The following is a 25694-nucleotide window of genomic DNA, read 5'->3' as shown; positions in this document are numbered from 1 at the left end:
ATGCATATTTTGGGTACGGCTCAGAGCAATTACACCCACACACTGTGAGCACCTAACTGGAGGAATCTAATTTCAACCAACCACAAAGCCAAGCCCAGCCTATTGTCTACAGTCTGGAGTCTGGACCGCACATTGCCTTCAACGAAAGAGTTCCTGAGAAGCTCCAGGACAACATCAGCAGCAGCAGGAAAAGCAGCCACGTCTGACCCAGCTGGATCATCTTATTACGCCGGCTGCACCCTGCTCCGTTTTTTCTTTCCAGGAGACAGGAGCCTCACTGAGAGCTCCACACACCAGCTCTCACGCTGTCTCTTCGGCTGCTTCCCGCCATTCTTATGGACAATGAGGAGGACGATGATGGGAACTTCACCAAGTGGATGAGCAGTTACTGGGGGCACGGGGAGGAGCACGACAAAGAAAGAAAGAGGAGCTTCAGGAGGCCCTCCCGAAACAGAGTTGACCGCCGTGCCTCTTTGCCCTGCATGGTAAGGTAGTGATCACATGTGGAATCATGTTAAGGGAATGGGATTGCTCATGAATGAAGCCTATGTTACTAAACAATTCCCACATTGGATTTTGGTTCAAAGTCATTGTAAAATGAGCCAACTGTTAGGATTATGATTTATATCTCTTGGCAGGAATATTGTTGAATATTATTGAATGTTATTTAATTTAACTTATTTTTATAAATACAACATCCATCTTATTTTGCAATAAGGTACTTTATGTGAACGTGCAAGACTCATGATCCATTAGCCACTGTATAAATTCTCAGCTCATTGTATTTTGTTTCTTTTTTGCATTGGCTTTTTTGGGGGTTTTACTTCCAAACTTTTTTTTTTTAATTTTGTCAATTCAAATACATTGGACAAACACAGTAACTACAGTCAACACAGAATAACAAAACTAAAACTAAAAAATAATATTTTTATTTAAAAATAAAATAAAAAATAACATTTGCAGCTGTTTTGTACAGTTAAAAGGAACTGGAAATGAATGAGACTGGAAGCCAAACACATTCAACTTACATGGTCGTGCCCGCTCTTACATTAAAAATAAGGTATATAATATAATATAATATAATATAAAATAATATAACATAATATAATATAATATTATTTTATTTTATTTTATTTTATATAATTTAATATAATATAATAATATTATCATAAACTATACATATTTTATAATTATAAATGTATAGTATAAAATAATACAAATGTAACACACAAATGTAATATTATTTATAATGATTAACTTTATTTTTATACTAATGATTTTTTTTATATATAATTATAAAAATTCTATTGTTTAGAATCATTATTTTATCATAGTGTTGTTGGTGCCATTTTTTAAAAGAAGTAAGCTAGTGATTTTACCATGAATAAAATAAGAGCAACCCTAATCATGGTAAAATCACTGTAATGCAGCCTCGCACCTTATTTCTTTAATGCTTCTGGGAGCAAGTGAATCCATTGACAAAGTCCAGTCTAGAAGTCTAATTGGGGACTATTTTTGTGTGATTATGGCTTGTGGCAGGATTTTCACTGTGTTTTGACATGCAGTCGATCTTGAAAACCAAGCTGGGCAAAATATTGCATAATGGGTTTTGGAAGAGAACCTCTGTGACAACAGGAAAGTGTGCTCTGATTAGAGGTGGGGACCCAGCAGAAATTAGTTCTCTACCCCCACAAATCAGTGGATCACACGCTCTTTCTCATGCCTCACAGTCTCCTTAAGTAAACAATGTACAGCAAGACTGTGTTTATACCAAAAAGTCGGGAGAGAAGAATGTTAAAAGAAAATGTCTGATGGCTGCCAGGATTACTGCTAATTTAAAATAAAAACAGATGAAAATTAATGATCTGCAATGACAGCAAAGTATTCTAAAAAGAACACATGTTTTGCTGGTGAGCCAGATAGATTTAAACCAGAACCTATATTTAAGTGGAATATCCTTCACTTTTTCCTGCATGTAGTTAGATTTATATATCCTAATTTACGTAAACAGTAAAATAAATATTACGTAAAGAAAATAAATTTAAGGCCGACTTGTTACTTGATATGGCACTTTGTGCAGCGTGGTTTGTCATTTCATAAATGTCATTTATTCCCGCTAACTTTTATAAAAATTAAGAGTGGACATCATCATTTACATCTGGATTTGCATCTAAATTTTGTTCTGCATTTAAATGTAATCACTGCAAAAAATTATATTATCAATAAGTTATGACAACGTATGTTGTACATTGCAATAACTCATCAAAATAAGTTAAGCAATTTTCAACTTTTTTATAAGTTAAAATGACCTAAACATACACGTTTATTGTACTAAATTTAAGGCAGCCCGTGTGCTTGCAATATTTATTACATTTAAGCCCAAGTGCATGCAATATATGTTAACCTTCTGCACATGGTCTAATAATATACACACACACCACTTCAAAATGTGCAAACAAACAATAATCATTAATGAAAGCATTACTAAATTAGCTTTTAACGTTTCTGATTATTTGAATATGTAGCTTATCACTTCCTATCCCATTCATATGTCATGGTTTTTCTCCCTTTCTCTCTGTCTTGGTTTCTGTACTGAAGTCTCAGTTAGAAGCCATGCAGTTGAACCATCTCCATTCTAACAACATGGCCCCTGCCCACCTAAAGAGCCGTGAGGAGAAGGAGGTGCGCTCTCACCCTCGTGCCCGCCGTGTGTCTTCAGACGAAAACAGCCGGACCAAAGTAGGGGGACCTGAATGTCACATCACCACCATTCCAGAGCTCTCAGAGAGCTTAGAGAAGAGGCTGCGTTTCAACCAGAAGGCGATATCAATGGTGGGTAAGAGGCCAGATCATATGTCACATACAATGGACCAAAAAGGTTTTGAAACTGTCATACTTAATGTGAAAACAGCATACCCCAGAACAACAGTGTAGTTATCTCAGGAACAGACTGAAGACTCAGATTAAAGATGCAAACTCAAACTTTAATAACAAGCTGACAGGCAGGGAAAACACACATTATGAACGCAACGGAGACCAGACAAAGACTGAAAGCAAGGGTGCATCTTAAATAGCAATCAGAAACAAGATAATTAGACACAGCTGGGACAAATGGACTAATGAGAGTGACCATAGAAACAACGGAGTGGTTGGAAACAAATGAACACAGGAACTGATCAAAAATACAAACAGAAAGTCCACATCCAAACTGAATCGTGCCATTACTCCCCAAAAGGTACATCCTCACTGTGGGAGCCCTGGAGGCTGTCCAGGGGCAGCTTAGGGTTAACAGACAGCCACTAGGGCAGCACCGGCAGCTCGGGAGACCAGGGTGGAGCCGACAGCTCGGGAGACCAGGGTGGAGCCGACAGCTCGGGAGACCAGGGTGGAGCCGACAGCTCGGGAGACCAGGGTGGATCGGCCTTCGTGGCCTTGCCGATGTAGCCAGGCTCAACCACTATGGCCAGAGACGTATAGTCCCCTCCCTAAAATTTTCCTGGGGAGAGCTATGGGTTTCAGGGTTGGAGAGGACTGAGGGACTGGAGCCACCTCTGTGCTGAGCTCGGAGACTGAAAGCCACTCTGGGCCTTGGATGAGGACTGAAGACTCGAAACTCTGGCGAGGTGGTGGCGGCCGCCATCTTGGCAGAGGGCTCCATGGTGGCCATGACGGGACAAGACTCGGGAATGGCGGCCATAACGGAACAAGGCTCTGGAGTCGGCTGTTTTCTGAACCGGGGGTATATGTCTTCCAGACACTTGAGAATGGCGTTCCTCCAGGGAAGTGCTCAGTTGTCTGGGAATTCAACTGGGTGGTAGTAGTTGGCCCGGATCCAATAGAGTTCTGAGGGTCTCGTCATCATAGGGATAGAGGATGGCAAGACAGCAGAACTCCACGGAGTTATCTACAAAGTTGAGACCCTTTCGTGCCAAAGCAGCGAACTGCACTGCTATATCCATTTTAATGGTCCAGTCTTCTGTCACAGTCTGGTTATCTCAGGAACAGACTGAAGACACCAATTAAAGCTGCAAACTCAAACTTTAATAATAACTCTCTGGAACACGCTGACAGGCAGAGAAAACACACACTAACACAACAGAGACCCGACAAATACTGAAAGCAAGGGTGCATCTTAAATAGTAAACAGAAACGAGATAATTAATCAGACATAGCTGGGACAAATGAACTCATAATGACAGTGACCATAAAAACAAAGGAATGGCGGGAAACAGAACAAATGAACACAGGAACTGATCAAAAATATAAACAGAAAGTCCACATACAAAAAGAAACGTGACATTAAGGCAGATATAATTTTTTTTCAGAAACACTTTTTGTTATACAGGTTGAAACTCTCTTCACATCCCGATAGATTATTAATAGAAGTGGTCTAAATATAAAAAATGTACATACATCTTCTGTGGAAGGACGAAAAAAAATGTTCATCCAATCTTTGCATTCAGTCCATACCTGCCTGTCAATCTTCTCAATCAGAAGATTCAATTCATCTCAATTCATCCTCTGAAGGCTGCATATCTCATGCCACGTCATCAAACTCTGTCAAAGGATGTTTCAATTTAAAGGATCCTAGGAAGGCAATCTTCATTTCGCATCCTTCATTCGGCTCATTTTGAAGGATGCATCAAGTGTATCCTTTGCAGCCTTCAATCACCCACAATCCTTTGTACACATTCCAATTCACAAAAAAATAACTGATGGAAAACGAGTCGCACTGAGCTCTTCTGAGTTCATTATGAAATGTAAGACAAAAATAATGTTTTCGCAGATAACATACATATTATCTGTGATGAATGTTCTCTTTTGTTTTTTTGTAAATTAATTAAATTAAGCCACTGGGAAACCACAGACGAGTCATTCACTGTATTGCATTAATAGAAGGCCAGTTGATATAAAGATTTTTTAATACAAGTATCTTTCCAAAATGAAGTTTTAATAGTATTTTCTTGCCGTGACCGTGGGGGCAGGAACGTGTGTGATGAAGCCATGCACATTTACTGTAGCGTTTCATAGCCTTTAATAGTGAGGTGGACTGCGAAGGACTGGACTAGGACACAGCCTCACTGGGATCCAGCCTTCCTTCTGAGAAGCACCTGTAGACAAACAGTCACTGAGCACCACAAACAAACAGCAGCCCCCTTTTACAGTTCCTACCAGGAGATTTTCACGCATTCATGCGTTTCTAAGGCGACACTATCAGCACCAAAATGAATCTGCAGCATTCAGGTGGTACAAGTCAGAGCTCTAAGTTGTTTATGTTAATTATTATTGTAAAGTTATGTGTTTGAGACATGAGGCGATTTAACGCTGTCTCTCATGAAGCTTTGCAGACTCTGCTCTGGCTGTCAAGTCAAGTCATCTTCATTTATATAGCACTTTTAACAATGTAGATTGTTCAAAAGCGGCTTTACAGTGGTAATAGGAAATTAAAGTAACAGAGATTGTTTTGGCTTTATAGCAGCTCTAGAATAAAATTATTGTCCAGCTAAAGTTAGTTTTGATTGATTCACTTCCGTCGCAACGATCATTAGTTATTAACTTAGTTATTAACGGCTAACACCGTTTTAACAGAAAACTCTTAAGTTTTCTCTGCGCAAACTTTAAAAACGTGAACCTGTGAGAAGGCTGATGGCGTGCATGCGTATAACGAGTTTAGTCTTTAGGTATGCGCATTTGAACACATGTGCACAGGCGTGTCCTTCCCTACAAACTACTTGTCTGGCCTTAAAATTTATAATACAGAATTTTTATTGCTTCCGCGTTGCCACGTGAACCGGAAGTATCCCGACATCGCTTTATCTGTAGAGTGGTAAAGGGAGAGAAGGAGGCCTTCTCAGGGGAGACTAGTTGACACTTCAGGACTGCGTTTTCGTCGCGTCCAGGCGCAGGTCCTTCATCAGATCTGGATACGGCCTGGATCCGGCGGACTGCGGTAAACCTCGGGATAAACAGAGAGACTAATATTAGCGGCCATTCTTCTTATGATGTAACGAGTACATCAGGATTTATGGGAAGTGTTCCCGGTTCCGGCTGACCTAATCTATGCAGCCTAACATTGAATTATAGAAGTCTATAATGTATTATGTGTATGCTAGGTCAAAGAGATGTGTTTTTAGTCTAGCTTTGAACTGACAGAGTGTGTCTGCTTACCGGACAATGTTAGGAAGACTGTTCCAATGTTTTGGTGCTAAATAGGAAAAGGATCTACCGCCAGCAGTCGATTTTGATATTCTAGGTATTATCAACTGGCCGGAATTTTGAGATCGCAATAGCTGTGCATGTTCATGTGTTCTGGTGGCGTGGCTCTGAAGGGAGGGTGGGAACTTGCTATTGCTGCTAGCCTCTCTGAAATTGTGGGGTGTGTATGTGTGTGTGTGTATGGGGGGGATGGGGGGGAGGGTTGGTGACAACATCAACACAACAATGACATACACATTGTAAAAAAAAATACTGCTTTGTGTTGTTTCAACTTAAAAAAGTATGTGTTTGTGCTTGACTTAAAATATTAAGTTAACATTAGTTTAGTGAAGTTGGATATTTTAGTTACATTTTTTGTTGATATATAAATAATTGCGGCAACATTTTTTCAGTGCAGCTTTCATTTATTTATTAAAGTAAGTTATCCCTATAACACCCAGTTCCCCTGTTTGTAAAAGCGAACGTCTTTATTGTTTGGCTTATATAGCCTAATATACTTAACTGTACTGTTTAAAAGTTTGGAGTCGGTAAGATTATTTATTTTTTTTTTAGTGCATTTAATTCATCAAAAGTGACAGACACACATTTATAGTGTTACAAAATATTTCTATCTCAAATAAATCCTGTTCTCAGAATTTCAGAATCCTGAAAAAGAAAGTATCACGGTTTCCACAAACATATTAAGCAGCAAAATATTTTGAACATAAGAAGAGATGTTTCTCATATTCAGCATATTATAAAGATTTCTGAAGGATCATGTGACACTGAAGACTGGAGTAATGGCTAATGGCTAAAAACATATTCAGATACAAAATAGTTATTATAGATTGTACAATATAACTCTTTTTACTGTTTTTGATCAAAAATCTTACCATCAATTTTTTTAACGGTATAGTGTTCTATTCTGCAATACAGTACAGTTACATACATAGTTATAAATATAGTATTAGACAAAGTGCATCAATGCCCTATAATTAGAATATTTTAAGATTATTTTTTCTGCTTTATTTGTAGGGTAATGCAGATAGCATATCTCTTGTTTGCCATGAAGAACTACGGAATGGAAGGGGTGGCATCCAAGAGGTTCACTGCAGCCATCATTCTCATAAAAAGGTAAACACATCCTGAATTAATTCTCTCCTCTGTTGCCAGCTAACAGCGCCAAATCCATCCCAACAACATTTGAACAGCACACCCATAGCGCTTGATCATTATCTCGCATGTGTTCCCTCCTCCTCAACATGCAGGAGGGGTTCAAAGTGTAACCTCATTAGTGTGTGGAGTCCAGACACCCCATGTTAATTGAAGCGGTGGGTTAATGGATATAGAGGTTAACGCATGACACCAAATGAACGTTTTCAAAATTCCTCCTTGCATGCATGTTTATCTTGTTACTTGCTGCTCTTGTATCAGCTGTGACACTGAATATTCTGTCTCTGGTTGTAGGTTGGGCAGGCAAAATGGCCAGAGCAGCGTCCACGTCCACGTAGTGGGAGTTCTGCACCTGCGTGTGAACGAGGGAAGGAGACACCGTTCTGCCCTGGACAAGAGGAATATTGCTTGCCCCGTCGTCAACTGTCTTTACGCAGACAGCGTTGATTTTTTCCAGTGAAGTATACCATGGTACCAATAGTAGTTCAACTAATCAGTAATCACTCAGTGTATTATCAAAAATCATGTTCATTTGAAATTGTCAATTTTTGTTTGTGTTTATCTCCACAGTAATTTTTTTTTTATTCCAAGTCATTTATATTACAATTAAAAATGTTTTAAATACTTTTTGTAATTTTTCTTTAGTTATAATGATATGAACCATAATATGGTTATGCGTATTAGTAACCTTTCAATCAAATTTAGTTTTTCAGTGAATAATATACAGCTATTTTGGATTAGAAAACTAAGCTGTGAATATAAATGATTAGGGTTATTTTAGTGTTAGACTGGATGAATTATGGGTGCTTAAACTGGTATCCTGAATTTGCAGGTCATATGTCAGGAGTTGCAGTTGTGAAGATACATATAGCTTGTTAAATGCACATGCTGGAAATAAGCTGGTGGCTAATCTCACCACTGTAACGGAAATCAATGGTGGGCCACGGTTTTGCCCCTAAGAGGTCAACAGATCTGTTTTTCATGCATGCAGTTGTCATGCAGGTCCCATCATGCCTCCGTTATGGCTCTTGTAAACTGCTCAGTCATGGAAAATTTTAAAGATTCATACAAATTTTTTCAAGTCTTTTCTTTGGTGGAGAATAAACATATAAACAGAGAATAAACATTTCATTTAACATTGTTTTCTTTAGCATTTATGTCACACACTAGTCTATTTGTTTTAGTAATGTACTGTATATTTGTCAAAAAAATCAACAACAAAAATATTCTAAGCATTTAATTAAAAATAAAGGTTTCAATGGGTTTCTTCAGCGATGCCATGGAAGAACCTTTTTATTTTTTCAGTGTGAAGAATATTTTAATATTCTGAAGAGCCTTTTTCCACAATAAAGAACCGTTGGCTTTGGCAGAGACAGTCATGTCCCACCTGTCGAGTTCATGTGACCATGTTTGAGCCCCTCTACTGGTCCTCTGCTCCTGTCCAGTTTCCCTGACAATGTCCATATTTCTTCACTTTCCATGTCTGTCTGCAGGTCCACTGATTTAGTGTGTTTATATGTAAATAAAAGCAAAACAAGACCATCATCTCTGGGTGGAGGCATGGGTTTAAGACTTAAATTAACAGGCGAGTGTGTAGCAATCCTGCATGATTATATGGTCTGTTACTTGCACATGCTGTCTAAGATATATGAGTATTGGATGTGCATCTTTATATGACTCTCAAAAGCCTCAGCTCTACATCCCTAACCATCCTTTTCTGTCTTTCTTGCTTATTTTCCTCTGTGGTGTCATGAGAACATATTTGTCTAGGCTGAAAACTGTGGATGCTAAATGTATGACCTTTTTTTTTCACTTTTTGTTACATTTTGTGTTTTGCACAAAATGCACATCTGCATTACCCATTAATGTACATGCCAAATTCAGAGGCAGAGAGTTTTAGACTCTGTCATGTAGGCTATTGTGATGTTTCTGATGATCAGAAATGTAGGCTATATAAGCTCCAAAGATGTAGAATATGTTGTTTGTACAACCATACTTTTAATATTTAACATTTAATTTAAGAATTGACACGAATTAAGAAATACCAAGCCTACATTCTTGCAAAGTTTTTAGTGCTGTTATTTTGACATTTTTGTTTCGTATGTCATTACTTTGTTTTTACAAAACAGATTGAATTTATAGATTTGATAGGATGTTATTTAGTTTATATGAATTTATATTTGTAAGTAAGTGAGTGCCACGTTGTAAACTGTGAAATAAATAATGAAAATACAGATGAGATGATGTTCTTCTCTCCGTTGCCTCAAGGCGGGACCGTGCCTTTGTGCACGTAGGCTATGTGTCCCGCCCTACTGTACAATTATAAAAGAAACAATAAAAACCCAATTAAACTCTGTGAATAGTGTTCTTATAAAACAGTATGTCAGCAAAATATTATTCAACTTCTGTACAAAAGCATAAGTAAAACGTTAGTGTTTAGCAAGCGTATTTTCATGCAAAGTAGGCCTACTATTTTACCGAGAATTGTGGTCTGTCTATTCACAATATTTGATTTGTCAAGGTTTTCAAAATATGTAAAACCCATAAAAACTTAGCAAAATAATAATAATACACTTATACATTTTTAACAACTAGCCTACTTTTAGTTTCTTAAACACTGGACTCAAATTTCGGTCTGAGAAAAAATGCACACGTGGAAAAGAGACCAAGTGTTGATTGACAGGTGAACTAACCAATCAAATTCGAAAACAATGACGTTTAGTGGTTTCGTGAACGAATCGTTGATGGAATGGGAGGTTCCCTTTGGAAGACGCTCTGAAAAAGATAAACCCCACAAATCTGGTTGCAAAACAGCTGGAAAAGTGGAAAAGAAGTCGATACGTGAATTTCTGATGGAAAAAAGTAATGATGGTCAAGAGGGACTAAAATTAACCGTGTGAGGATGTTTGAACATTTTTAGTGAACTGTTACAGCATCAAATGCAGACACTCGAGAAAAACGTCGACTGTGAGGTTCCTTCTTATTTTTTTCAAGACTATCCTAATTATTTGGTCAATCGATAAGGTAAGAACTCTTAAATCATATTTCAGACCACTTACTGTGCCTAAATTAAGTTATTATTTCCACTTTTGTTTCTTAATGAAATAACGTACCCAGAAGGCTTTTTCTCTTAAGCCCAATAAAAAGTGAAATCACTGAGACCTCTATCCAATAAACATTATAGGTAAAGTTGTTGTTAAAGCCATTACGGTGTACTGAATCGTTTTTCAGGTAAGGTTTTAAACTATTTTAAAAAGCCTATTTGTTTTTGTCATCTTTTTGTGAAACCTGCTGGATAAGCTATTATGCCATGTATTTTTAGATCCTATTGTGTGTGTGTGTGTGTGTGTGTGTGTGTTTGTGTGTGTAGCCTAAAAGTGCACTGGGGCTTCTATTTTATTTTTTTTATTTTTTTTTTGGTTCAGACAAAAATGACTTTGTTTTTATGTACAATTCCAAATAATGTCGTCCGTATGTTGTCATAAACACATGAAAGGCCTATTCACTGGAGAGACTCTCAAAGCTTTAGTTTGTCTCTATGGTAACAGCAGAGCATCCTGAAAAACAGTGTGTTTAGATCAAAGCTGCAGAGATGCTACTCACTGCCTTGATTTTCATATAGTGCATAATAAAATAAAAATGCTCTCACCCTCATGTCTGTATGAATTTCTTTCCTTACTCTCAAAAGGTGAATTGGTTTGGAACAACATGAGGGTGAGAAAATGATGACAGAAATGTAATTTCTTTAATTTGAGACCCTCTGTTGAAATATGTATTGCGGATGCATAAAGTCTGTGCTGTATAATTGCATAGCCTCCTTTACACGTGTTTGAATTCAGATTTCTTTCTGAAAGCAATTGTAAACAGGAGACTTTTATCTGAATGATAAAATTTCCTTATGTACTGCTTTGATTACTTTCACTGATAAAAAATAAAATGGTTGACTTTATTGATCGTTAAATTTAAATGTTAAACACAAAATTAATGTTCAGTCAAGTACAAATCAACTTGCCATTTAGCCTGCTTTTTGTAGTTTTATACTTCCAAGATTAACAGTGTAGACTGTGATTTGGCTTGGTTTTGGGCTTTACAAATCTATCCTCACATTGCTGTTTAATATAACTCATTACTAAATATATAGTGCGTGGAATTGTTTGTTCATGAAGGCAATACATTTATATGTAACAAAATCTGTTTTTGCTTTACATTAAGGTTTCATTAGTTAACATTAGTATAACTAAATTACTACTTTAGTTAAGATGAATTAAGGTAGGTAGGATTTTTATAAAAACTTTTTTTCAAATTTGTTTAAACCGTCTTTATATACCAATGTATATACCAATATACCAAATACATAATTAAAATGTAGGTGCTCTGAAAAAGAGAGTATAAAAATCGAGTGACTGTAGACCTTTTAATCTGCAATAAACACAGCTCATTATTTCCATTCGGGACGAAACAATTGATTGGTTTGGGCGACTGTCACTCACTCTCGCAACCATGGCTACCACCCCTGTTGCTAGATCTGCCGATGTGCGCGCGCACCCGTTTGATTTGAGGAGGGGAAGAGAGGCGCGTAATCTACGAAGAGTAAAATTATGGCAGAGAAAGAGCATTCAAAATTCAAAGCACCTGCATATTCAGTCAGCGAAGGCAAACAAGGCAAAAACTACTTCTTCGGACCCTGGTTGCCCGCACTCTTGAACGACCTCCTCTGCTTCGCCCTCGACCCCGGACCTGTCCTCGAACCGACGATGCGGTAGGCCTACTTGTCACTGGAGTGTAACGTTAGTCCTCATCAGAGTCAACAATGTTTTCATCATGTAAACTCTTACATGCAAAACACCGTATATGTTATGAATCTTACACGAAATTCACCTTCATCACAGTTTAACTGATGGTAATGGAAAAACGTGTATCAATGAATGCAACCTGTTTTTAGCTTTGCCTTATAATAGCTCGTTACCTATAGCCTAAATATAGCTCGTTACCAAATCAAACAAAATATATTTTAAACTTTACCAGTATCGATATGCTAGCTTGATAGTGAGTACTAAAAGCCATCTTATTTGTTTATATTCATAGTGATAAAGTTAGGTATTTTATTACATGTGATTCTGACATGATGTCACTGCATGCACTGCACTCATTCCTCCCGACTCGTCTCAGGTAAATAATGCGTCTTCCAGCTGAGCCCGAGCGTTTGGTGTCGCTCGTTCATGTGTTTTGGGGGCGTGGCTTTGGAAGGAGCTCAGAAGGGAGGGGGTGGAGTGAATGGAAATAATGAGCTGTGTTTACAACAGTCGTGAGAGGTCTACAGACACTCGATTTTTATACTCTCTTTTTCAGAGTACTTACATTTTAATTATGTATTGGTATATAAAGACAGTTTAAACAAATTTGGAATGTTTTTTTTTTAGAAAAATCCTTCCTACCCTGCCTTTAAGAATGAACAAGACTTCTACAGCATTTTTTAATCTAAATTAATGTTAATTTGAACATTTACTAATGCATTATTAAATTCAAAAGTTGTGTTTGTTAACATTAGTTAATGCACTGTGAACTAACATGAACAAACAATGAACAGCTGTATTTAACATTAACAAAGATTAATAAATAATACTGTAACAAATGTTTTGTTCAGTGTTAGTTAATGTTAGTTAATACATTAACTAATGAGACCTTATTGTAAATGTAAAATGTTATCACAAAATAACACAAATATAATATCACACCTGTAAAATGTGAGATCTTGTATTGGTATGCCAGTCCTGAGGATGAAAAAGTGTGGTGTATCAATACGAAGTCAATCATTTTGTCTATACTTATTATCATTATGAGTTATGGTATTTTGGTTTTGTAGTTTTTATTTCTTTATTATTAATTAATAAAATTGTTATTCTTATTTCCAGGAAATCATGGGAAGTTTTAAAGGCCATGCATTGCCTGGAAGTTTCTTCCTGATCACTGGTCTGTGGTGGGCCGCGAAGCAGACCTTTTTGTACGCCACCCGCAGGAACAAAAGTGCTGGTGCGGGCAGACTTGCATCTCGAGCTACACAGCGCCGCATAGAAATCATAGAAGGAGCTGTCATTTTATCATTTTCTATTATTGGTGAGTTTCCGCCATGCCTTCATCAATATAATGTGTGATTTCATTATAGATGTAGACAAATAAATGTTGTCAAATGTGTATTTAAATCACCTTAAGTTCAGCAAAGAAATACATTAGGTTTTAAGAACCTTTCTTTTTTGCTATATAGGGTTATTAACTTGACTGAATGGTGTAAAAAAAAAATTCTGTTAAATTATAGGTTTTACAATAAAACCAGTGATTCTCAACCTTTTTGACTCCACTGTCAACAAACAATATTTGAAGGCTCCATGACTTTTCCAGTTGTATGTGTACTGGATAAGGATGAAAGATAAAGATTAGAAAAATGTATATTCATAAAATTCATAAAACTCTCCATGGAGTTATTCATTTACATTAATAATTTTTCTCCAGGCCTAAATGTCACACTTTTATAATATGGCTTCCTCATATATTCAGGTTTTTCAAGCAGTGGGAACCCTGATTCTTCAAAGACAAAATACAGTTGTTGAGGGGGTCATTGAAAAAAAGAAATATCTTGATTTTTAGTTTGTTTTAGCTTATTTTAATGCTTGTTTTGTCTTATTTTACTTAACTTGCTCCCCCGTGAGCAATCTTATGAAAGCATGTTTATTAGGTGCGTAGGCACCTATTGTATCCGTTGTTTTTGTTGTTGTTGTTCTTGTTCTTGTTCTGGTTCTTCTTCTTCCTTTCGCTCTTGAAGTCTATGGCAGCCCATAGAACCGTATGGTAAAAAGTTGTGAAATTTGGCACATAGATAGATAGTGGACAGTCTGAATATTAACCACAGTAATTTTGGAGTCTCTAACCCAATCCCTCTAGCTCCACCAACTTCCCAAAATTTCACTTACGTTGATGCTATTAACTTTTCATCTTCATCACTTCATACTCTTCAGACCATGGCGACAAAAAATGTGGAAATCAAGTTGATTTGTCAAACTGTTCTTGAATAACGTGCAAGCGAATTTAACAAAGAGCACGCCAAAATGGACGCAAGACTATATCTATGCAACGCTTTAGCATATTCTGACTTGGTGTGTGTTATGGTTATGACAACCATGACCTCAGGGTACCTGTACAGTTTTGGCACAGTGCCACCTAGTGGTCACGAAATATATTTAAAAAAAAATTGCAAACTTCTGAACAGTTTGACCAAAAATCTCACACAAAAAATGTGTCACCCAACTTTGACCACACCAGATCAATTTGGTGTCAGTTCCACCTATTGGTCAAAAGTAATTAGGTCACATTACAAGTGATTGTATTTATGGGCTTTCAACCATTTTGCTTAAAATCGTCTCCAAATGTCTTTATTCATTTTCTGCCTTGATTTCTAGCTCATCATTCTGCATCTGTGGTGCTTGGCCCCGTAATTGCTGCATGTTATATTTATTTTTCTTCTGCCATTTACACAGGTATGTTAGCAGAGCAGCTTCTAGCAGGTGGGCCCAAGTTTCAACTGTATGATTCTTCCACTCAGCACTGGGAGCAGCTGATGAACTGGCAGCACACCACCATGTACCTGTTCTTTGCCATCGCAGGGGCCATATCTCTCACTGTCCACAGCACAGACATCGCCCCTTTGGCTTTAGACCGAATGCTGTTGGGTCTTGCTTTCTTTAATGAGGGTATATTGACTTCAAATTGATTTCATGCATTTTTAATGTTAGAGAATGTGCGCATTTTTCCCTAAATTGAGCACTATTGAAATTCCCAATTTTCTGTTTTTGTGATAATTCAACACATAAAATTGAAAGTACACGTCTGCCTCTTGCAGGATTTCTGTTTCTTTATCATCTCCATGGTAGAGACCTGCTTGATGTCCATGTGCACACTCTTCTCCTTTACGCCATCTTTGGACAAGCTTTCATCTGCCTTCTGGAGGTTTTCCACAGGGGGAATATTCTTCTAGAACTGTTCAGAGCCACTCTCACCATACTGCAGGGCAGCTGGTTTTGGCAGGTCAGTGTGTGTCCCTATGTGTACGTGCGTAAGTGCATACATAATGTGTGTGTATTTAAGTCATTTTGGGGCTGTTTACACCTGGCCACTTCATGCGTTTTCTCAGATCAGATAGCTATCTGATTTATCACAACGATTCCATTTACACCTGGTCACATAAATGTGTTTTTGCACATGCACGTCACTGAAAGCAACAGATATGAGCTGCATTTTATTGATCATCAGCTAAAATGTCAAAATCAAAGACTGCAATAAGAGAGAGCAGCAACAGCCCTGGTAAGATCATTTCGTTTCTTTACTTTTAATGATGATGATTGTGTGTTAAGCATCTGCGACTTACTCTCACTTTGATTTGCGATAGCTTGTGCGTTGGCTTGATGAATAGATGCTCAGCTTCTCATCTGCGGTGATATGACTGCAGTAGCGTCGTCATATCTGGCTATAATGTTACATATAGCCTATAACACGCTCTCACACGTTAATTTTTTTAGCATTTTTGGGAGGAGTACAATTTACATATGTGGTTTCAACAACCAGATGCATTTACACTTGTCCAGTTTCGTCTTGAATGCGGCCCAGACCTCCTCCTGAAGTGGTTTGAGCGATCGGATTCAAATCCGTCTCGAATGCGTTTCGGAGGGCATTTACACCTGGTCTTTTCACGATCAGATAGCTATCCGATCACAGAAAACACATGAAGTGGCCAAGTGTAAACAGCCCCTTTGACTCAGCACTGTTTAACTATTTTTTTCTTGTATTTTTCTAGATTGGCTTCGTGCTGTACCCGCCCAGTCAAGTGAAATGGGATCTGACAGACCATGGCAATGTTATGTTTGTCACATTATGCTATTGCTGGCACCTCGCGTTTGCATTGTTCACTGTAGCTGTACAGTACTGGTCTGTTCTATGGTGAGCACAACATATTCTATCGATTCTAACATGAAATACACAAACCTAAATTAGATCTAAAGAAACATAAAATGTCTTTTTAAAAGATTAGGGTCAGTACTTTAAACATGTTTTATACTTTTATTCAACAGGGATGCATTAAACTGATCAAAAGTAACAAGTAAATACATCTACAGTATCATGTTACAAAAGATTTATATTTTTAAATAAATGCTGTTCTTTTGATCTTTCTATTCATCAAAAATGAAAAAAATATATATATCATGTGCATTTCCACAAAAACATTAAGCAGCACAACTGCTTTTTCAACACTGACAATAATAAGAAATGTTTCTTGAGCACCAAATCAGCATATTAGACTGAAGACTGGATAAATGGCTGCTAAAAAATCAGCTTTGCCATGATAGGAATTACTTTTTAAAATAGAAAACAGTTATTTTAAATTGTAATAGTTTTTCACAACATTACTGTTTTTTCTGTTTTTTTTGATTGAGTAAATGCAGCCTTGGTGAGCATAAAAAAAACATACCAACCCCAAACTTTTGTAGTGTATGTATATTGCATATGAAATCATATTTTTTTATGGAATTTCCTTTCTGTATGTTAGATTTATTGAATTGTTTTTCCTTCATTGTTCTCCCTCCAGTGCTGTGCGTTCCAGACTGAGGAGGATGCCACCCATGGAAATGGGGCTTTTGAAACCAAGGGACAAGGAAGTAGAGTCTGAAGACGAGATTTTATGAGTCTTTATCATCTTTACGCGTTCAACCCTGCATCCCAATTCATTTGGACCTCAGACCAAAGATAAATATGGAGACAGAGTGAGAGATAGATAGTAACAGTTGAGGCATTGTCACTAAATATTAGCTTTGTCTTAATTTCCTGAAGAGCAGATGAGAGATGACAAACAGTGGCAGTCTTGCCTTCCAAGATTTTTTTCATCAAATTGCAACAAGAGTGACTCTGAGTAAATCACAAGAGCCATAGTGTTTAATCTCTCGCATGTTCCCAATATGATCACTCCAGTTACAACAGTCTTATCTTTTTGTGGTCATTCCTTTTTATATCATTATCTCACTTCCACTTCATTTCTCTGATGCACCAACCCCTGAGAAGTTAGTTAAAACTTGATTATTTTCTATACAAGGTTGGATTAAGTCAATCACATATGATGTATTGATTATTCTTGGGTCATTACGTAGACTATTTGTTGGCATTATATAATTTTCTCTTTGACACATTACTGTGTAAATTTGAGTATTTTCTTTGTGTGCCTTGTCAGTATTTTATATGTTGTCACTCAAGGGAATATCATATTTTAATCATATTGTTTTTAATGGTACTATATGATCTACATGCTGAAATAATTGTTTTAATGCCCCTAGGATTTTGGGGGTTTTAAGTCACTTTTCAGTCATCAAATAATGATACTTTTGTATTTTCTTGACAATTCTTGACAGCCATTACAATTCCTCTGTTAGTCTTTTGTGTTTGTTTATTCCTCAGTTAGTCTTTTGTGTTTGGTCCATGGTATTCTTTTCAAGGGCGAAGAAGAAAAAAACAGGAATGACCATTGTATGTGGAATCTTGACATTATAGTATTTTATCACATGCATTTATTGATTAATTTAATTTGACTTGATAAATACATTTTCTAAAAACAAAACTTTTTCCAATAAAATATTTTATTAGTCTATTACAGTGTGCAGTGACTGTATTTATATTAATAGCTATGTATTTGGCATGTGCTGGTATTCACATATTTTTCCATATATTTCTCTTTCTGAATAGTTCAAAGACCCAACTATAGATAGATAGATAGATAGATAGATAGATAGATAGATAGATAGATAGATAGATAGATAGATAGATAGATAGATAGATAGATAGATAGATAGATAGATAGATAGATAGATAGATAGACAAATGAAAGAAATTGTCTCTCAATAAGTGTTCCAGTAACACGAAAAACCACTGACTATCATCATCCATACTCAGTTTTTAGTGCACTTGAGAAGGTAGGTGGCGTGCTTGAGCAAAATGTGATAATGTTCATTGAAGGGAGCCCAGAAGGCAAAGGGGAGCACGGGTGATGTCAAGTGAGTGCCAGCTGGACGATGTTACAACACATTCTCTGGGATTTATTGTGAATTGATTCATTTAATACAGAGAATTGAATGTTCAGTCATGGACAAACTCAGAGCGGTTCTGGGTGGTCGTGATGGAAACAATGACAACACAAATATACTGCAGGTGAGGAACTGCTCTATAAATCTTCATTAAGATCTTTTATATTTAAACTAAAATATAAACGTTAAAATATGACGCTAATTTGCACATATTGACATTGAATTCCAACTTCACATTTTGAAAGTTTTTATTCTGAAGGGGAAAAAAACACGTTGCCTAAATCTCAGTTGTCTGTTCCATTGACTCAAGGCGGCGAATGAAGCGTCCACGCTGGGATGGGGCTCGCGCCTGAAAGGATTCCTCGCCTGTATGGTCGTCGGAGTAGTGTGCACGATCCTGGTCAGTGACTTAAACTTTAATCAACCTTATTTTTATTATCAGCGAGATTTTACACACAGGTAACTTCCTTTATATTGAGAAGGGATAGGCGATGAGTTGGAGAAATATGTTTAGAAGCAGGGCTGTGTCACCGGTTTGACCTGCTCTCAGGAATGCGTATTGCGTTGAAATGCCATCTCGCTGTCTACATTCAAGTATTTTGAGTGAGAAGTTTAGGAAAGAAACTGGTTTTATTTGGTGTAACTTTGTGACTATTAAGTATCATTATATTATTAACTATCTTTTTCTTTCTTTCTTTTATCAGGGAGTATGTTGCCTATTTATTCCCAAAATAGGATTGATTCTCTTCATTGTGTTTTACACATTGGGCAACATTTGCTCCTTAATAAGGTCGGTCAACAAGCTATAGCAAGTTAAATGTACTAACTTTGTATTATTTTATTTTCATTTTCTCTTTGAGACAATACTGACTTCTTTGTTTAATTTGAATCCACCCCCACAGCACAATGTTTTTGATGGGACCATTAAAACAGCTGAAACGCATGTGTGACAAGACCAGAGCCTTTGCTACTGTTGTTATGATAGTGAGTTATTCCTTTTTTCCTCATATAAAACTAAAAATGAGAATCTAATTGTGAAAATAATGCAGACATGTTAGAAGAGTCTTTGAATTTGCAGAATATTCGGACTGTTTTTGTATACAAAAGAAAAGAAGAAATCAAAATTGACTTAAATTTTGTTTATCCTTGTAATATTTTAACTAAAAAAGTTTTTCCACCTGAAACAACTAACTTTTTTAGACAATGTCACCAAGAGGGGAGTATGGTGATAATAAATAAATGTTCATGCTGCATTCTGTTTTCTCATTAAATATCCTGTTTAATTTGGATATAGGCTACCTCTCATTTTGAAAGTTTTTTTTTTATAACTCCTAGAATTATTGCCATATCTCAAAAACAAATCAGATACACTAGGAAAAAAATAATTATTTTAGTTTATGTGCAGCCTTTAGATATCTGCCATTTACAGCATCAGATTTTGATTACAGATACAGTATTTTTGACCCAGTATTACGAGTTCCTTTTTTTATTTTTTGGTTTATAGACATGTCTGGTTCTCACACTCTGTGCAGCTTTTTGGGTGAGTTCTAATCCATCTATATTGTATATATCAACTCTGAATCAAATACAGTATTATTTTAACTTTTTATTAACATTAATCTCTGTACCACAGTGGAAGATCTTTGCACTCACTCTGCTGTTTGTCATTCTGCAAGTCCTTGCATTTGCATGGTAAGTTTCCATTGACACAGCATTACAAATATTTAAAAAGTATTTTAAGTATATTTTTAATCCAGTAGCACATCATCTAGTATTTATTATTGTACTGACATACATTTTATCAATTAACATTTTTCTTCTCTATAGGTATAGCCTGTCTTACATTCCTTTCGCAAGGTTAGTCTGGAATTGCACAGTATTAGATATTAACAGATTGACATTGACAAATGTGTAGTTTTTTTTTTTTTTGTATTCTGTTATAAATGAATTATTTTACAATGGGAAGATCTGGTAAATGACAGCAGTAATCATGCACAGGCTTTTTTTGGACCTGGCTGCTTTAGAATATTGAGTCTGTTAGAAATCTTTTAAAATGCCTTACATTCTCTTTTCCTTAACCAGAGATGCCATCCTGAAGTTTTTCTCCATGCTGTTCACCACATGTGTGAAATGACAAGGCTGAGGTTTGGCCTTTCACCACTCCAGATACTTTCTGTTCAAGTATTCTGTGATTCCGGGATCATCAAAACATCATTGACAGAATGGCACAATGGGACACTGCTAGTTTTAATGGCATTTTCTTAACTCTGAACATAAATAATAAGACTCATTTTTACTGAAGGTGTTTTATTTTAAATATGTTGTTGAACAGTTAGGAAAGATTGTAAGATACCTGAAAATGGATATTTATAAAAGCAAATATTTTGGGGGTGGCTTCTGAAAGTTGCACTTTCTGTTTTTCTCTGCCTTATGTTGTATAATGATATCACCCTGTAAATAAAGAAAAGTTTTATCAGATCATTTTTGTTGTTTTGTTTCCTTTTATGCAGTATATCTAAAAAAAATGTGTTTTATAATTTTTTATTTCTCTTTTAACACTGGCGCCTATAGGCCTTTATCACAGTGCGCGTGACGTCACTTCCAACGGCGAGTAGTAGCGTAAACCGAGTTCCGGTCGAGTCTGTAGCAATGGCGGCGGCGCGAAGGTTTTCAATATCACTGCGGGATCTTCCCCAAATCACCAACGTTTACACGATTGTGGAAAATCTTTCACAAACGAAAGTGTCCAAATTTGAGAAGGGATATAAATTCTTCTTTGAAAACTACATCTTCAATTATGAAGGTAAGTTTCATTTTAACGTTTGTTTATTCTCTCGAAATGGCTAACATGCTACCTAGCTGGCTAAACCATGATTGTCTTACAAATACGCAAACCGATACAATTTTCAAGTAAAAAACGATTTTTATTTTGCTGTGATATGGTAGTGTGATTATAATGCTGTTTTTGTGCAATACAGTATCTGATGTTGTAGATAGTGAGGTGATTATCAGGGCACAGTGTTACCGGTCCATGAGGAAAAACGAAGAGCCACACTCTCTTCAGGTTACCTGTTCAGGTTTCAGAACTTTAGTTAGGTCCAGTTCGAGGACACAAATTTGATTGTGTTTATAGTTGCTACGGTTGTAGCGGGTTAAACTGCAGTTGCAGTTTGTTTGAAAAAGTGTTCAAATGAAAATTGTTAGACTGCTGTTGCAGTCAATTTATGTTAATGTTTCATTTGTATTCTAATTTTAAACCGTATATAATGTTTTATTTATTTAGATTTCATTTAAAGTCGACGAGAATCCTCCTGTCATCAGTACTTTTTGCTGTTCCTGTGTGGCTGGGAAAGAGCTATGCAACCATTTGGTTGGCTTGCTGTTTCAGAGTGCACACTACAGCATGATGAAACTTAAGACGGTACCACCCACTATACCCAGCACAAGCACTCTACAGACTTGGCACAGGCCCAGGACTCAGGTATAGTAAACAGCTATTAACTATTTTATGCATTAATTATGACAATCTCAGACAGTATTTTTGTCCTATGTGTTTTCATTGCTCCAAGGACATGAAAAAAACAAGTTTTGACTTTCTAGCTGTCCACTGCTGCAAACTCTTATTTTATTTAGAAAAATTAAGCTTTCAAAGTTTATAAACATGCTCTCAATAATAACATAATTTTTATTTTTTAACAGGGAATCCATCCTGAAGCAGTGGATCGATTGCTTGTGAGGAAGCCAAAAACCTCTAGCAGAAGTGGTATTAAGTCCACTCTTTACAGGGCCTACACAGGTGATTACATTTACATTATTTTATGTCTAGCAAAAAGATGTACAAATTAAAGGACTTTTAAAAGTATTATTTCTATTCTATTCTATTCTCTTTTTTTTTTTTTTTTTTTTGCTTTGCTTTTAGGTCCCCTTCCCAATAATTTGCTGCTCTCTTCTGTGGAGTCTTTAAGAAGTGTCAGGCCTCAGCCACTGATCTGCAAGGTTCTGCATGGCTTGTCGGAGATGAATCTGGTGGAGTCTAAGTTTGGCCTGGTACCCAAAGGTTCTTTGCTGTCCTATCAGTGCCCTGCTGAGTCATCAAGGGATGCTGTCAAACATGCAGAAGCCCCTGCTTTCCCTACGCTTCCTCTGGATGGGTATACTTTTGAAGGAAGATTTAAATTTGTCCCGAATTTCCATGATATGTTGTTCTTAGAAAGCTTGGCAGTCACTCAAGAACTAAGCACAATAATTGAAAAAGACACACGGGACCAGTCACAGTCTGCTCTATGGAACCAAATGCGTACACCACGCATTACATCCAGTAGATTCCGTGAGGTGTGTCATGTCAGAGGAGAGTCGACTAGCCAGGCACTAGCTGCCCGAATCATCAGAGGGGTTCGTCAGACTCCTGCAATGAAGCGTGGACTTGATCTTGAGCCTGAAGTGCTATTTCAGTACTCTAGTATGATGAATGTCAATGTTTTACAGTGTGGGTTTGTTATACATCCTGATGCGCCACACCTTGGCACAAGCCCTGATGGCAGAGTCTACGACCCTACTGAGAACCCTCCCTTTGGACTTGCAGAGGTAAAATGTCCTGACGTTGATGACATTTCTCAGGTGACACACATAAAAGTTGTCAACGGTCAAGCTAAGTTAAAGGAAAGCCACAAATACTACTGGCAAGTTCAGGGACAGCTTGCAGTAACAGGACTGAGTTGGTGTGACTTTATAACAAATACCAAAACAGACATAACCATTCAGCGCATCTGGAGAGATGAGAGTTTAATTGTCTTAATGAGGGACAAAGTAGACATTTTTTTCTTTTATACATACATGAATGTGTATTTTAACTCTAGGAGTTGTTAAACTAATACTGGTGATGATTGTTTATTGTTAAAGGTCAAGGTCACCCAAAAATGAAATGCAATAATTTACTCACCCTCGTGCCATCCTAGATGTACATGATGCACAATATACATATATATACATGATATAAGAATATAGATCATATATAGAGATTTTATATCTTATTTATCTATATATTTATATATATATATATTATTTATTAACTCTTAAGAGTGCTGATGTGCTTAAAATAGTGCTGATGTTGATTTGTTTACTGTTACATGAACAGTTTACCCAAAAATGATATTTATGCCACAAATTATGGCATAATTGTCATTTTCGGGTAAGCTACTCTTAAAGGTTCTTCAAATATCTATTTTGGTTGAGCATCTGTTTGTCTTAAATGTTTAATAGTGCCTATTCATAACTAAGTTCACTGTAAATTGTTAATGAATAAATGAGAAATAGTAACAACTGAGAAAATGTAACAACTTTTTAATTGTCACAATGCAGTCAATATATATGTAAAAAAAAAAGTGGTGCAATAAAAAACAATTAATTCCAATTTTTAAGCTCATTTACTAAAAACATATTGCAACATTAAATGCAAGTTTTCACAATTCAATATTTTTTTACAAATTAAACTATAAAACAGACATTTGATTGGTGGCAAATTAAATCATGTTTCTTTTCTGTATAAACGTTCTATACAACATCATTTACATCAAGTGGGCCTTTAAAAATTAGCCATTAAACAGCAGTTTTCACAATTCAATATTTTTGTACAAATTAAACTATAAAACAGACATTTGATTGATGGCAAATTAAATCATGTTTCTTTTCTGTATAAACATTCTATACAACATCATCATTTGCATCAAGTGGGCCTTGGTAATTAGCCATTAAACAGCAGTTTGCCCATATTTGGTTCACTGTGCCTGTCAGGGTGAGAGGAATGGTAGAGTCCCAGATGTGGTTTTCTTTGATTCGCCGAATGACTCTTTCCACCACGATCCTTAGACGGGCTATTGATTGTGTACGTTTCGTCTCCTCTTTTGTAAATTGGGCTGCTCTTTTGAATGGAGGGATAACAAGCCTGGCTCCCACATTCTCAAGCAGTCGCTCTATGGTAAAGCCTTTATCTGCCATACAACAGTCTCCAGGCTCGAGCAGGTCCAGAAGTCCAGACTGTTTTGTTATCTCCCTGTCTGAGATGGATCCAGTGAACAGCTGTGAAACAAAGGTTATGGCCCCACATGGAGCAACACCAACCAAGCCTTTGAAAGTAGGGTAGTTTTTGTAATGTGAAAACATCTCCGACTGTAGTGTAAGTGCTGAGGGGTTTTCACATCTGATCTCAGTACAGTCCAAAATAACACGGACATCTGGGAAGTGCTCCTTAAATTTTGCTGGCATGGTTGCTCTGACTTGCTCTTTGGTCATCCAAATAGGCAAGGACCCCAAAACAAGGTACAGAAAATTTGCCCATGTTATGATAACTCGACTGACCGTTGTTGTACTCACATTGAAAATATCTGCCAAGACCTTCTCTCGTAGACCTGCAGACACGCGGCAGCAATAAAGGAAAAGCTCATCAATAAGCTGAAGCTTTCTGTTAGGGCTTGGTCCTGGAACCGTCTCTAGACCATGTCTCTGTGCCTTAGACCAGTACACAAGGTTCGATGCTGATGGTTCTATTGATGCCCAGAAAATCCTGAAAACCTTCTCTGAGGGAAAGCGTGTGTAAAATCGGAAGTCGTCATCCGAGAGACAAAATCGATTTATTTGAATGCGGGAGACAGACAAAGCTCTCACTTCTGCCTCCAACTCTCTAATTCTCTCTGCTGCAGCATCCAATAGATCTGGACACGGAGGTGTTGAGTAGTCATGGTCTGTGAGTGGGACGGGTCCGTAATAGACAACAGGCTGTTCATCACTGACCTCAGATTCACTGCAATGTTGGCGCTTTGACGTTATCTTATCCAGTACATTGGGTCGTTTTTGGCGAACACTCCCCCAGTTGTTCCATTCAAACCTGGACGGTATAACTCCACGTTTCAAGCGTTTACGATCGGCTGTTGACGAGTAGTCAGATTCTGTGAAGTGTTGCCCGCAAACGTACGTACTCCCTTTTAAAACTGCAAAACTTTTGCCTTCATCCCGCCGAATAGAATGAATCCACATTTTCCTAACTTTTTCATCAGTTGGAAAAGAATGAAAACTGAGATACGGCTGTTTAGTAGAACTATTACAACATTTAGGAACGCAACAACAATTCCTCGCTGTGCTCGCCGCCATTGCTACAGACTCGACCGGAACTCGGTTTACGCTACTACTCGCCGTTGGAAGTGACGTCACGCGCACTGT

The 25694-nt window shown here is 37.1% G+C and overlaps 4 protein-coding genes across 6 annotated transcripts; all 4 read left to right on the top strand.

The window, feature by feature from the left end:
- On the top strand, positions 1 to 9726 carry lnp1 (leukemia NUP98 fusion partner 1). The gene is made up of 4 exons (XM_081380642.1): positions 1 to 485; positions 2599 to 2832; positions 7231 to 7329; positions 7663 to 9726. Exons 1-4 carry the CDS (start codon positions 336 to 338, stop codon positions 7813 to 7815), a joined length of 636 nt encoding a protein of 211 aa, XP_081236768.1. The 5' UTR covers positions 1 to 335; the 3' UTR covers positions 7816 to 9726.
- A 371-nt stretch (positions 9727 to 10097) lies between these two features.
- On the top strand, positions 10098 to 18048 carry tmem45a (transmembrane protein 45a). Of its 2 annotated transcripts, none has more exons than XM_081381020.1 (6): positions 10098 to 10392; positions 13281 to 13482; positions 14898 to 15110; positions 15260 to 15444; positions 16211 to 16353; positions 17000 to 18048. In XM_081381020.1, the coding sequence occupies exons 2-6, from the start codon at positions 13287 to 13289 to the stop codon at positions 17094 to 17096; spliced, it is 834 nt and encodes a 277-aa protein (XP_081237146.1). In that variant the 5' UTR covers positions 10098 to 10392; positions 13281 to 13286; the 3' UTR covers positions 17097 to 18048. The 2 variants fall into 2 exon arrangements, with proteins under 2 accessions (XP_081237146.1, XP_081237147.1); XM_081381021.1 differs by lacking the exon at positions 10098 to 10392 and adding an exon at positions 11912 to 12127.
- A 332-nt stretch (positions 18049 to 18380) lies between these two features.
- sft2d2a (SFT2 domain containing 2a) lies at positions 18381 to 20963 on the top strand. Of its 2 annotated transcripts, XM_081380576.1 has the most exons (8): positions 18381 to 18606; positions 18793 to 18882; positions 19187 to 19272; positions 19385 to 19466; positions 19987 to 20022; positions 20116 to 20174; positions 20310 to 20339; positions 20565 to 20963. In XM_081380576.1, exons 1-8 carry the CDS (start codon positions 18541 to 18543, stop codon positions 20614 to 20616), a joined length of 501 nt encoding a protein of 166 aa, XP_081236702.1. In that variant the 5' UTR covers positions 18381 to 18540; the 3' UTR covers positions 20617 to 20963. The 2 variants fall into 2 exon arrangements, with proteins under 2 accessions (XP_081236702.1, XP_081236703.1); XM_081380577.1 differs by lacking the exon at positions 19987 to 20022 and having other exon boundaries at positions 18411 to 18606; positions 20565 to 20962.
- Positions 20964 to 21108: 145 nt separating this feature from the next.
- Positions 21109 to 25635, top strand: LOC308699697 (uncharacterized protein). The gene is made up of 4 exons (XM_081380610.1): positions 21109 to 21285; positions 21766 to 21963; positions 22182 to 22278; positions 22402 to 25635. Exons 1-4 carry the CDS (start codon positions 21280 to 21282, stop codon positions 23346 to 23348), a joined length of 1248 nt encoding a protein of 415 aa, XP_081236736.1. The 5' UTR covers positions 21109 to 21279; the 3' UTR covers positions 23349 to 25635.
- Positions 25636 to 25694: the final 59 nt, after the last annotated feature.

Source organism: Scardinius erythrophthalmus (assembly GCF_964197995.2).
Source record: "Scardinius erythrophthalmus genome assembly, chromosome: 12".
Lineage (NCBI taxonomy): Eukaryota > Metazoa > Chordata > Actinopteri > Cypriniformes > Leuciscidae > Scardinius > Scardinius erythrophthalmus.
The sequence above is the reverse complement of the archived record's forward strand: the minus strand, read 5'-3'. Positions and strand labels throughout refer to the sequence as shown.